This window comes from Diadema antillarum, unplaced genomic scaffold (genome assembly GCF_040938485.1).
Source record: "Diadema antillarum isolate AM-2024a unplaced genomic scaffold, OU_Dant_1.0 seq00000846_RagTag, whole genome shotgun sequence".
NCBI classification, from domain to species: Eukaryota; Metazoa; Echinodermata; class Echinoidea; order Diadematoida; family Diadematidae; genus Diadema; species Diadema antillarum.
In genome coordinates, this window is record NW_027271720.1 from 1,545,053 (window position 1) to 1,559,832 (window position 14,780).

The 14,780-nt window shown below is 39.5% G+C and overlaps 1 protein-coding gene across 1 annotated transcript; it reads right to left on the reverse strand.

Moving 5' to 3' along the window:
* Positions 1–12,285: 12,285 nt before the first annotated feature.
* On the reverse strand, positions 12,286–14,483 carry LOC139740304 (uncharacterized). The gene has a single exon (XM_071650889.1). The coding sequence runs from the start codon at positions 14,362–14,364 to the stop codon at positions 12,286–12,288; it is 2,079 nt and encodes a 692-aa protein (XP_071506990.1). The 5' UTR covers positions 14,365–14,483.
* Positions 14,484–14,780: the final 297 nt, after the last annotated feature.

Below are 14,780 nucleotides of genomic sequence, written 5' to 3' on the forward strand. Positions count from 1 at the left end.
TGTGCTCAGTAAGGGACGCCTACACTATATTCGCTGGAAAACCTTGCATCCAGTACTTTTGCCATGCAATTACTGGATGCATGGTTTTGTAGTACTGGATGCATAGCTTTAGTCTATGGCAAGCCAAAAGGAAATGCATCTAGTCAATTTGCCATCAGGTATTAAAAGATTATTTTAAAAAATGGATTTCTGGAAAGAAGATTGTCCCCATTCTACGCGTGTATGAAACAGAGAACACACATGTCTTATCGTGCATCAGTAGGAGTAGTGTGCATGCAGTAACTACAGTATCATGGAATTTAGCTTAAACCCACCTGGCTTGGCCTCATGGATTAAGCATTCAAGCTATCAACTTCAGCGTTTGCATGCGCTCAGGTGCTATTGAAATCATACATTAATATCTGTGGTTGCCGACTAACCATGGATAAAGTTGAAGTGCAGTTAGAGTGCGTTCCTCCAGCCGTGATGACAAGACTTCCCAAAGATAGTGTACAAGATCCAGGGTTTCGTTATATTGTATATTTTGTTCCTATTTTGACTGCCTCATCTAGTTCATCCATGTTTCTTTGATCGTCTCTGAGTGTAATTGTGTGTGCATGTGTGTGTGTCTGTGTATGTGTTTGTGTTTGTGTTTATACTGATGTATCTTACAATGTTGTTCGGATTTTCTCACCCAGGATGCTGTTCCACGCGTGTGTCAGAAGTTGCTGGATTGCTTTGTTGTTGCTTCTGTATTGTTGTTCTATGAAGAATACTGTAAATTTATCAATATGTGTTTGGATGCAACAAAGATCACCTGCATTCTCATGATTTTTGTGTGATTGCCTGTAATGCCAGTTAAAGCTTTTATATGCGTCATGTCACTAGTACTGTCCCTCAATTCAGTCCCCTCAAATGTATTGTGCAAGTGGTGGCGAGTGGTTTTCTCATACCAAAATGACATCAGATACTAGTCAGTGTGTTATTGTGATGGTTTTTCACACAGCAAACATTTGAGGCTGCTGTGTGAACAACCGTCTCAACTGAATAGATATCCAATATTGCAAGAGCGCCCCCATGTGCCCTATTTTGCAACAGTTGTCTTACTTCAGTACACGTATGATGTCATGGTACATAATCATATTTAGTCTCTCTCTCTGATTTGTATCTCGGATGGTTTTGCTTTGATTTTGATTTTTCTTTTCTGACATTTGTGTACCAGATTTATTGATTCTTGACGATAAAGATAAAGTCCCATAAGAACAGTTTTGCTGGTGGTATCACCTACGTATCATTTCCCAAGATTGCAAGTGATTGCAGAGAATGCATAAATTTCTTAATTAATTCAAGCATTAACTCTGGAATGAAAGAAACGAGCCTGGATATATTACGACATGATACTGGATGCTACAGTGTGGGCATACACCGAGGTACATTGTAGCTGTGGTGACTGCAATACGGTATAGTCTTGTCGTCATTGTGTCTATTAAGGGGGATTATAGAGGATGCTCTTTTCCTGGAAGGGCCTGGGCTTGTTTGCTACTGATGGGCTTAGAGGAAGACATCTTGTACCTTATCAAAGTCAGATGATGGGGTCAGGGATAGGGAGGGGGGGGGGGGGGTTAAGAAAGATTCAGGCGATGATCATGATGTCCATCTGTGGCTTTGTGTACATAGGAGAGTGTGGATCCATTGACCTCTGATTATAAAGTGTATCTATACCCACGGGGGGGGGGGGGGGGGGGGGTTGGGGTTGATGATGATGATGATGATGATGATGGTGATGATGATGGTGGTGATGATGATGAAGATATCGACAATTTGTAATGGTCTGCACTTGAGAGCACAGCTAGGCATTGAAGTCTCTTGCTTATTTTTCACTTACAGTCTTTCCTATGCAATATTGCAAAAGAAAGAAGGGGGGGGGGTCAGATGGAGAGAGAGGAGGGAGTGTGTTGGTCTGTAGGTCTGATCGAGCATGTTTACAGGTGCTGTGGCACCATTGAACTCTTGACTGTCCATGGACCACTGAAAGAGCATGGAGGCATTGGGCCCTACTCAGTCAAGATGAACTTGACAAACCAAGGTGAACTTGACATACTCTAGAAGAGTCTTACAGTTGACATTTGATTTGATTGTTTGTAAAGCACTCTTAAGTATTTTGCTGTAAAGAACAACAGGATAGGTCAGGGCATGCCATCTTTTTAAAATAATTTGATAGTGTTTATTGATGTGCAATGCAGTAAGCTTCTATGTATTGACAAGGAAAAAAAAAATATACAGTGGAAATTAGGTGTGTCATTAGTTTGATACTTACAGCACTGAACTTCATAACCTTCCGCAAGAATGGAATAAGCGTCCCAGATAACGATATTCACTTTCACTTGGTGTTCGATTACAAAAAATGTGCATATGTGTCATGTACACTTACAGTGTACATCATTTATAATCAAACAAAGAAGTAAAAGCAGATTGAAAATACATGCAAAAGAAGAAACAAAGAAACAAACCTGGAACTTATCTACCAAAAAGTGAACATGAGACTGGTTTTGAGTCACTTTTGACCAGCTGCAGACATGAGATTCAAGGCTTTAAGATATCAAACTATTTTTTTCCCCAACGATTTTTGCCTTGACACTGTCATTAATAATGGAAATGAATGCAAGAACATGTGGGGCTGATGTGCTCCAGTAAGCAGCACCCAAACTTGTGTTGTCATGGTTTCTGCTCTTCTGAAAAGAAGGCCACCAGTTCAGTGCCAGGGATTATTAAAGGAGACCTCCGGATGATTTCAGACTTTTGCACTTTTTGAGTATCTAGATAAATTGGTCATACTGGGTACAGAATTTCAGAATTTATAGTGGCTGGGATGAGGAATGAGAGTATTTTCAAAATTCATAACAAATCACAATGAACGGGGATAAAGACTTGGCAGCTTCATATTAAACAATGCATAGTTGGGTTCTCAAGGAAGAGGAACTAAAGAAGAAGACATGCATAAATTCTACACAGATGAACTTGTTACATATTTTATATTGGAATATATGTGAGCCTCCAATGTCATCATCCTTGTTCAGTGTATTTTTAATATTTTTTTCAGAGTTTTTGTTTATCTGTTCATGGACTAGAATAAATTCCACAGATCTATACATTACACTATCAATTTAAAATTTGTGCAACTGTATTATTGCATGTTGTGAAATTTTTATGCAAAATGTAAATTGGAATACGCCTTTAACTAAGGTTGCCCTGCGCAGACTCGAGACAGTGGCGTTCTGATGTGCGTTACAATCATGCCGGGTTGTACTGGGTGGCAAATTAATGTCAGGACATGTGTCCATGTGGAGAATGATGATCTGAAGCAACAGCTAATGAAATTTTAATGTAATACATCTTGGTAAAGATCTTTGGAAGAGTAAAATACTAGTCACCAATGGTGAAAAAGAAATGAAGGTAATCAATCTAAAACTGTCACATTGTCTGAGTGAATCAAGGTTGATGATGTACATTGCTGCTGTAGAATCTAATTCAGTAATTCTTTCACTTTGAAAGAAGAAACATTAGACAAAGAAAAAAAAAGGAAGAAGATGGAAACATGAAGAGGAGGAAAAAAAGGCAGAGAGAAAGATGGATGGATAGATCGCCCGTAGACAGATATATACATTTTACACTGTATTGATAGATAGATAGATAAATAGATAGATAGATCGATAGATTGATACAAGTTGTGTAGATAGATAGATAGATAGATAGATAGATAAATAGATAAATAGATGGATAGATGGATAGATAGATAGATAAATGGATAGATGAATAGATAGATAAATAAATGAATAAATAAATAGATAGATAGATTGATAGATAAATAAATGGATAGACAGATAGATTGATAGATAGATAAATGGATAGACAGATAGATAAATAAATGGATAGATAGAGAGATAGATAGATAAATAAATGGATAGATAGCAAGAGATAGATAGATAAATGAATAAATGGATAGATAGATAGATAGATAGATAGATAGAGGGAAAGATAGAAGGGGGAAGAGAGGGAGGAGTAGGGGGTAAGGGGAGAGAACTTCTTCAGCATGTCTTTAATATTTGGCCTGATGCAAGACCCATGCACTAATAACTTGGAAGTCCCTTTAACCTAATCAGCGTCATTGGCAACTTCTTTATCTACTATGTCAGTGCTACTGTGAAGTGGTGGGGTTTAGAGGGTTTATTTGTCTAGAACTCCAGAAATAATGAAGGGGTATGTGACAAAACAGTAACTGAAGAAAACACAGGCCTTCACTTTTCAGGAGAAGCTCACAAGAGTTTGAAAAAAAAAAGGAGAAGTGAAAGTGTATTGATATTCAGCTTTATGTTATTGGATTTCATTTCTTGCTTCTCGTTTGATTCTTTGAAAGCAACTCCTTTTATTGGTCTGTCATTATTTCTCTACAAATTGTAGCAATCATTCACCTGTCTGCTCTGGTCTATGAGCTCTTTAATCATAACCTAGATAGCCTGTAGGTGTCGGATCACAAGTTGACAACCTTGTTTGGATTTGTAGTTTGGTGTGGTCTTGTGTAAGATCCACTTGCAACGCTTCAACAAAGAGAGCTTGTTCATTGTCGCATTACTCATATAAGGGTACATGCATGTATTACACACACACACACACAAAAGAAAGGGGGGGGGTACCATGCTATAAATCTCATGCCATGTTAAGTGGTCTCTTTTTAGGGGGGTCTTGGCCTTCTACCTGTGCTTGACAGATCATCCACCGCAAAGTCACACCTTTATTAAGGGCAGAGCAAATTACTGGAACAACAGTCCCACACATTTGTTCTCCTGCTGGCATTGCCAGGGTAAGGTTACACTAACCCTCCTCGGCCAACAATGTAGGTCATTGTTCATGCTGTCAGGGTAATGGCATCTCTGAATTGCCTTACAAAATCCCTCCGCTCCCCCCAGGGCAATGAGACGCTTGTACGGAGTTGGCCCTGTCTATCAAGGAACCAGTATCCAGTGCTAAGGGTGCGTAAATCGTGTCCTCTCTGGGGCTGCGATGCACTTTAATACTCCAAAGGAGACCCACTTCACTGAACCAAATCCTTTAACTCCTCTTAGCCTTTGGATCACTTCTTTTAAAATAATAAATTGTTGTCTAATGCAGGGCAGTTGTCAGAGGTTAAATGAGATGGTTGAATAAAAAATATACTAGTGGTTGGAAGAAGCTTTCTCTTGAGCCAAGCTGTTTAATTTTTCCCAGAGCATCGTTTCTGAAAAATGTAATTTAAACATGTACAGTGCTGTGTATCCCTCTGCAGTGTTCAGTCTGGTTTTTATTTCACATTTGTAATTTTTATGATATGTAGCCCCATGCTCTTTACCTAGTTGAATAAATGATAATAATAGTAATTGTAATAGTAATATAAATAGTAATAGTAATAGTAATGAATAATGATAATGATGATGATGATGATGATGATAATAATAGTAATAATAATACTAATAGTAATGATAATAATAATAATGATAATAATAATTATATAATAGTGATAATAATAATGATAAGAGTTATTATTATCATTATTATTATTATTATTATTATTACTATTACTATTAATATATTATTATTAGTATTATTATTATTATTAGTAGTAGTAATAGTATTATAATGAGATACATGTATAACTATCACATTTAAATCAATACCTACATTTCACAAGCATGTGGGAATCAGTCAGATGGACGCTGTTAGTACAAACCAAGAAGATATGCCGAAATCGCACAAAAGCCTACAACAGACAGATTACTGGGGGAGAGTGACCACAAAAGCTCTGGCAGAATGTGGCTCTTGATGTTGATGGGCTACATTCATACACAGTAAACAGGTCACTTCTTTGTAAAAACTTTTTATGAATGCATTTCTTAAATTGGAAAAAGAAAAAAAAAAGTTTGTAAAGCAATAAAAGTCAGGCTGTTATTATTATAAATGACTTCATACTATTGCCACTGTGCCAAACTGAAATGTCTGATGTACATGTATTGTACAAGTAGTTGTGAAATGTTTGGCTGCTCTTTATGATGTTGACACAGCTTGTGGTCACTGTGGAAATACTGTGAGAGTCATTGTTGGACAATGATCTACAGGTGTCCAAAACTGTATCACTGGGTTGTTAGCAAGTGAGTGTAGTAATGAGAAATTAGAGCTGGTGTTGTCATGTCATCTTGTATTTCTCATCAGATTTCTGGAAGGAGGATTCCCTTTTCCCTACACCTAACATCATAGCTTGCGACATGTTTGCAAATTGTTAAATGGGGAGTACACCTCAATACTCTCACGAAAAGCCAGGACATGCTTATAACAATCCAGAATATCATATAATATGTGGGATATTGGCTCTGGTTAAAATATATTCAGTCACATGCACACGCACATCATTTGCACATTGACAAATGCATACACATTTACAAATGCACACATTTACACACAAGTAGGCACACACACACACACACACACACACACACACACACACACACACACACACACACATACACTTATACAGTACAAACACATGCACTCACAAATTAATATCAACACATTGGTTGTATGCCCACTTGGACATATTTGGTCAGCACCGTTCAATTAGTTTCTGTAAAGCACCTATCATGTACATTTAACTGCACAGCTGTATTCTTTCATCTTCCTCCACTCTAAACCATGCATCATGGTCAGCCAAAAGGATACCTCATAATTACACTCTTTCTCTTTGTTCGACTACAAATCTTGATCTTTATTTACAACCAGGCATGCATAAAATGGCATAACAGATATCTTTGGCAGAAGTGAGTATTTACATACAAAACTTGGGAAAGTGTGAGAGAGAAAGAGGAAAAAAATAAAAAATAAAACAGGTAGAGAATATCAGAGAATGCACTCTGATGACTTCATCCATGATATTCAGCCTGACACACTTCACAATCAACTTTGTGCTCTTCAAGTCAAAGTACATCAAGTTGTAGTCTGCCAGAGTCAAAATAAAATTTTTCCCAAACCAAATATGAAAATGAGCTAGATGTGAAAACCAAAATATTACCTTTATATTGATGCACATTCTCTGGTCTTAGTAGCCTTCAAATATGCAAAGTGACCTTTATTCAAAGTTGGCTGTGATGCTGAGGACTCCCGTCATAAAGAACAGTAATTCTTTCAATAAAACTACAGGGGAAACTCGGTATAACGAACACTGCTATAACGAGATATCGGTTATAACGAGGACATTTTCTCGGTCCCAAATTTCCTTCCACACAAGTCTATGTAAAATGCTACTCTTATAGCGAGATCGGCTATAACGAAATAACTGCTATAACGAGATAAATTTTGTGACTTCCAAACAAAGAAAAACATAGTAAATCAACCCTGCTATAGCGAGGTAAAGCAAGATGCCTTCGGTAAAGCTTTACTTCGCCTGTGCTATCATCTTCCGAGATTGTAAAGCTTGATGCGCCAAAAACTGTCTTGTATACACATAATCATTTTCTTCAATGCACTCAAGCTAGCACTGCATGTTGTAGGTGTGAAGTGTGTGTGTGCACGCACACTGATACATGCAGAAAATGTGGTGGGACGGCCATATGTATACATGACATCATCATGATGTTTGGCAGGTGTGAGGCAATCTGATGCTGTGATTGGCCTTCTACTTAGGGAATTCCCCGTCTTCACACACACGCAGTCATAATGTACATACAGAATGTGTCACATACACACACAGCATTGTGCAGATCATATTCAAGCTTTCCACACAACACACACCCATACGATAACCATGCACATACCAATCCACAGACGATCTTGATACAATCGCAAGCTATATAAATTTACAAATTCAAACATCTACAATTAATAAGAAACACATTCTTGATATTGGATTTCCTTGGCAAAAACATCTTCTTACCCATCCCATAAAGGTGAGTAATTCCCTCACACACAATATCAAGTTTTCAGTATTGATTGAAATATGATGGGTAGTCCCACATGTGCAAATTAATGTCATTATTTTATGCCTTCTTTTATGCCTACTGATATAACGAGATATCGGCTATAACGAGGAAAATGACTCGGTCCCGACCATCTCGTTATATCGAGTTTCCACTGTATTAGGTAATTTCTCCTGCCCCAACATTCAGCTTATCTTTCTGTCTAACTTGGTGGGGTTTTTTTTCTCACACATTAGAACAAAATTCTACAAAGTGATTTCACTGCTCCCAACATATTTTTTTCCCTCCCTATATTGAGAGTCCACTTTTTAACTAACTTTGTCAGGTGAGTGCCTGTATTTCTTGTACAGTAGTGTTTGTGAAGTTGACTACAATGCGCTGATAGGCACACTACAAATAGACAATGCATTATTCAAATCAACGCTTGCATCCAGGAAAAAAAAAAAAGACTCTTGGAGAATGCAAAAGGATGCATTTTTATAAGACACAAAATTAATAATTATTTGAGTCAATAAATTATACACATTAATATACAGAATTAAAGAATGTACAATATCTATTTCACTCACTTGCAGGATTTCAAAACCCATGTCAAAAAGATGATAACTCGTGACAGTCTTGCAATGTGACCAAAACAAATAATAGAACTTTAGGTGAACTTAGCAGTGAGCAACATAGCTTATTTGCAGAGGTATGATGAACCCGTAAATGAGCCCATTATAAAAATTATTTAGGGATGATACATTTCCTGTGAGATGAATACAAATGTGTACATAATTGTTCAATGAAATAGTGCACTGATTACAGAAAAAAAAAATCAGACAAACATGAAACAAATATTTTACAACTTCTCCGATGGTACAATTCATTTCCCTAAATCTGCTTTCTTCTTCTTCTTTTTTTTTTTCAAAAGCATTCTTAATCCTTAAAAATTTATCTTACACTTTTCAAAAAAATTATCGATTGTAATACATAAATACATTCGGTTGAGAAGCATCAATTTATCGCAAGCTTTCAAACTCAGATATGGAGGCAGCAATATCAGAACAAACTGATCATAACACATTCAATAAAAAATCCATTACTTCTCTATTGTAGATGTATAATTCAGCACATTTGCTGCCCTGATTTAAATCCTGAATGAAGTGAAATTCGCCTGATAATGAAAGACAGCTGTGAAACCTTTTTTTTTGGGGGGGGGGAAGGGGGAGGGGAAGGGGATACAAATCAACAGGAAAGTGAACAAGAAGTTGTCACTAAAAGTTAGTAAAATATGAACACGTCATTCTTAGAGCAAACATGTGACACTTGTTAGCCGACAGAACTTGGGGAAAATTAGGAGGAATTAGACATATGCATCATGTGCCGTGTATGGAAAAAGAACCTTTAAAATTGTCTCCCGCACCATTTGATATGAAATGTACCCCCAGAGTTACCTGAACTTAATAGCTGTCCACAATGTCCAACAACTGTTGCTGCCCACAAAACAAAGGATGACTGACCTTTTACAACATTGCCAAGTGAGGTTGTAACCTCAAAACCCACACCCCCTAATCCGAGTGGGGGACGAAGCTCGAGTAACATGGGGTCAATGATCACTGATTCAAACATCTGTCATTGCTGACACAGTCCTGACAGAATGAGCGGGTCTATAAGACCTTGGATGTGGCTTAAATCAGTGTCAACAGCTAGTGTATTGTTACATATAAACTTTCCTCCAGGAATGGGCCTCCACCATTTACATAAAAATGTATTGAAGATGTCCAATACAATGCTACATCTGCTATGACCAATACCTTCCTTAATAGACCCAACAAGAAAAACAAATTCTTTTGTTCCCTATTACAGTCGACCTCGCACAAGTCAAAAAATTGCTACTGAAAGTTGACTAAAGTTTCTACCCTGGATAGTTATAAACATACATTGGTACAACGTATGTCTTCAAGTTTAATTTACGTAAGTTGGAAGGATTTTCACATTTAAAATACACATCATAATCAGTGTAAATTATTCGTGAAAGCACCATCAGTATGGAACTTACATAATTTAAAACAAAAATAGTCTGCATCCTGCCATTCCCTGTTTCTCCTGTATAGATTTAAGACCTTGGCCTTACAATTACATTTTAACACACTGTACATCAGGGTGGTCCACGAGGGGTTTTAGCATGTCGCTGCAACATGCTAAAATTCTTGTGCAACATCCTAAAAAGCCAGCAACATGCTATGCAACATCCTTAAGAATTTGCAACAAGCTCAAAGTAAAAGTATTCAAAAATGTGCAAAACATGTGCATAACATAAGAAACATCAAACTACCAGGTACTTTAGATATTTGAGTGCAAAACATGAGAGAGAACATTGAATGTAAGCAGCACAAAGAGAGATAAGCAGCAAAATATTGCGTACTACGTACTCATCATGTGCGCTCCGCGCATATTCAATTTCTGCAATATTCTCAGATTCTGAGCTTACAACATGCTAAAATTTCAAGTTGTGGACCACCCTGGTACATGCAATAGACTCGGGCAGGCCAAAGTTATCTTCGCTCCTATACCCAGCGTAACATATTCTTTTGTATACGATTATTCTTCCAAGATGCCCTACATAGCATGGTTTGGATGCAGTCAAAATGTGCAATTACAGATATTGCAATGATTTTCACTATGAGTTTGGAATACCTCATGTTACGTCATCTTCAATTTCTGTGTGAAGAATTTAGTACGGACATTTGAATCAAAATTTTAGTTGATTCACAAATGGGTTATGCTAGGAAACCAGATTGCTCCTTTAAGTTTTATACAATACTAACTGATCAGTCTTTATGCCATATGTGACACTGAAACACTGTATTTCTGTGGAAGTGTGCATATGGATGGCTCTGACATGATATTCTGTATACGCCATATATTTCGTGAGTCTAAATTTTCACGAATCGGGACTTCCCGACAATTTCGCGAGTGGTTTAAAAATTCGTGATCGTGGAGGCCTGTATTGAACGGAGAGATGTACACGTGTACGTCACTTTCGCATCGGGATCAGAGTCAATTTTTTCGCATGTCTTTAATTTCGCGAATAGCACCTGACTCGCGAAATTCGCGAAAATAAAAACCTCACAAAATTTTTGGCGTAGGCCTATACAGTATTATCGTCAGCTGAGAACCAGAAGGCCTTTATCACAATTTTTTGGGGTAGTAAATTATTGGTACATCACATTTTGGAGCTTCATATCTCCTATACATCATGGTGTTATCAATTTTGAATTATTTTCATTTTTAGTAGATTTTTAAAATCCTTACCACACTGAGCACTATATAACCCTGTAATGGATATTTTGAACATTGCATAATATATAAATCTACCCACTTTTGATTTACTACACTTTTTTTTTTAAATTTCATGACAATTAATTGTTTCCTTTTTATCCAAACTCAAATCTTAGAGCCCAATAGCACCCTTCTGCTTCTCAGCTGATGATAAGTTGGTGATTATCCACCCCATTGCTTGATTCCTGTCAGTGCAGCGAGGGCAAAGAAAATTAAATTCTGACTAATGAACACACAAACAGACAGACAGATGCTGCCATCCCTTTTGGACCTCAAAGTAATTAACGATATGAACTCGGGGATTCGTCTTTGATCCACCTTATCCCTACAGTCTGAATGGTCGTGTCTGAATGGTCGTCTTGATGTCTAGTGAGTGCAAGGAACTCTTGGGTATTTGGACACACCAGACTAACTATCCCCTCACAAAAAAACTACAACAAACAAACAAACAAAATAACCAAAATATGAATACCTTGTCTAAATAGTTGATGCAGTTCATCTTACACCCATATTCAACCCAGGGTGTATATGGACCAACACTTTCTTCAACATCTGCTGACAAACTTTTTGAAATAGTTGATGATACACGTCCATATTGTTTTACATTACCCACAGATGGAACTAAAAGGTCCAAATTTGATATATGTAGTATCTATGTGGATACTAATTCTGAAATTACCCCATAGTAGTAATAATGGCTGATGATAACAAGTAACATTAGACAGATCTTGACCAGTATATACATATACTGTACTTAGAATATATTCATGTAAGAGTAATAGTTAGCACCTGTAATATGAATATGAAAGCATACAGATATTCATTGAGTATAGAACATTGCAACACTTGTGATACACAATTACTGAATTGTGAAAATTTGAGTTATAACACAGATCACAACAAATACTACTGGTTGCAACAGAAAGAAAAAAAACACGAAGAGAATCACATACTCGTAAATGAGTGATATGCCACATCAAATATGTCATACAAGTGTATGTTTGTTGACATGATCGTCCTCCCCTGCTATATTTTCGTAAATATTGTCTGGATCGTAGATATTGTCCGGGTCCTCTACAGGGAGTTCAGCACAGACTTTCCCATTTCCATTTTGATCTCTTGAGCCACCCTCAACATACACCAATCTAGCTTGCTTCACCTCGTTCGGTGGATGCGGCAGTGTTCTGATGTAGCACCCCTCCGTCACGTCGGGCTGCGAAGATAGCGTTGCCGAGGCGAGGCGACAGACCGGTGTCCCATGCCGCATGTTGTGTCCCCATGTCTGGTTCATGCAGCACGTGTGCGATCGCGGGTGCTGGTAGTGCGGCTCCAGCGAGTCCTTGCGCTGGGGCGGCTGGGGTTTGGGCGAGGCCGGCACGGAGGAGATGCAATTCGCGGGGCGGGCCCCGGGCCGCACCTTTTGGTAGTGACTGAGATCCGGGTGGTAGTAGTTGCTCACAGCCTGAGGGGACGACGTCGCTAGGCAGTTCTCGGTGCCGTAATCAGATGAAACAATCGTCTCGGCAGTCGATATGACGGGCTGCTCATTGACCACGTGATTGGCGGAGTGGTTGGCGGAGTGAACCACAACATGCAAGGTTGCTTGCACCTGTTGCCTCTGCTGATCAGGCACCCCTCGCTCGCTGTCCGGCAATTCGTAGACATTGAGAGTTTCACTGGAGGTGCGCAAGGTGCTACATCCCTGGGAGTGAGTGTAGTGAAATTCTGAGATCCGGGCCCCAGACTTGGTGGTCGTGTGGTGGCATTGGGCGTGGGCTTTCTTGGCTTTCTTTCGGCAGCCGCAAATGACAGGTGCATATATCGCGAGGAGAATGAGCAAGAACAGGGACATGAGAACGCAGATGATCAGCAGCCATATTGGCCACATTCGCCTCTTGTTCGGGTGTTTGTGAACAAAAATATCGGGCTCCTCTGGCTTGATGCGAACAGGACCCGTTGTTACGGTTGTTGGTCCAGACTCTGTGGGTGGGGCAATGCCATTACCCCCCAAACTAACAACAGTGCTGCTGTTAGTGACAGCCCAGCCATTGTTTGACAGTTCACACACAATTTCAACGTCCAATGAACTTTGGAGGATGGATAGATCTGTCACACGAAGTGTTCGTCCATTGTTCTCCAGTACAAAGCCCAACATGCCTGGCCGCACAGGGTTGTTATTTACATACCAGGTAAAATTGCTTACTTCACGCGTCAAATTAACACTGGGTCCGCATGTGAAACTGAGTTCGATCATATCTTGGGATGTGTGCTGGCCCTCAGTCAGTGGCAGTGTTCCTCCCTGGATGTCCTGCCAATTTGCTGGCATGCTTGAATCCATCTTGACAGGTGGCAGAGTTGCGACAGCAACAGGCTCCACCGAACATTTGCGAGCAACGACTAACGCTTCTCCGCTAGCTTTGCAATAGTAGTTGGACAGATTCTTCCCAGGGTGCATGATAGTTTTATGCCTGGCGATTGTCCTCTGATTCCAGGACATCTCTGAAGCCAGCCCCATTTCCCCATCAAACCACTGTAACTGCACGCTGGGTAAACCGCCGTTCGAAGTACACACAAGCTCAACCTCATCCCCAGGCAGAAGCAGGCCGTGCCTTTTCCTCAGCTCACATAGCGGGTATTCCTCGGGAGGGGCAACGAGCACACGGACGACTGCTGGAGGCGACGTGTATGAATTTGTGTAGGTGCTCGCGTAGCATGCGCACTGGTACTTGCCCGCGTCCCAGGAGCTGGCGTTCGAAATCCTGAGCGTGAAATCACCAACCGAGGTGTCTCCCACAATTTCGTAACGCTCTCCGGCCGGCTCCGGTATGCCCCTCATGCGCTCCCCGTTCTTGGTGAAGTACGTCTGCAGATCCATGCGGTACCAGTACACAGTGCAGAAGTCCGATTCTCGCAAGATGCATGGCAGGAGGACTGCGTCCCCTGCTCTGACAGTCCTGTTTGAAGGGAGAGTGGCGATTGGGATAGCCTGCCCACTTGCCACATGAGATGACATCACAAACAGTATAAGAGTGGGCAGAAATATGGTGCAGTGGAGAAGCGACATTTTTTATCCTTTTCCGCCTTCTCTTTTGCACTACAGTCTTTGTCTCTATAACAGACAGTTAATCCTCACCACTGGCAATTGAATGTAAAGAGAGTGTCAGTTAAAAATATATTCCATTGGAAAAAAAAAGAAGAAGAGAAAAATGCAACTCAGTCATCACAGTATTTCACTGATGTTAGAACTGAACACACAAGGAAGACTAACACAAAATCTCCTTTTTCATGCTGTAGCCAGCTTGCTAGCTCAGAGGTTTTGTAATCCAGATATGAGCAGTTAATCCAGATATCATGTTAATCCAGTTTGGTTGCACAGCACAGTAGACCACCCCCTTTGCAAACTGACTGAGGTGACAGGAGCCTGCAAAGCACAGAGGGCCCTTATCAATTGTCCAGTTATCCAAACACAGTGATGACTTC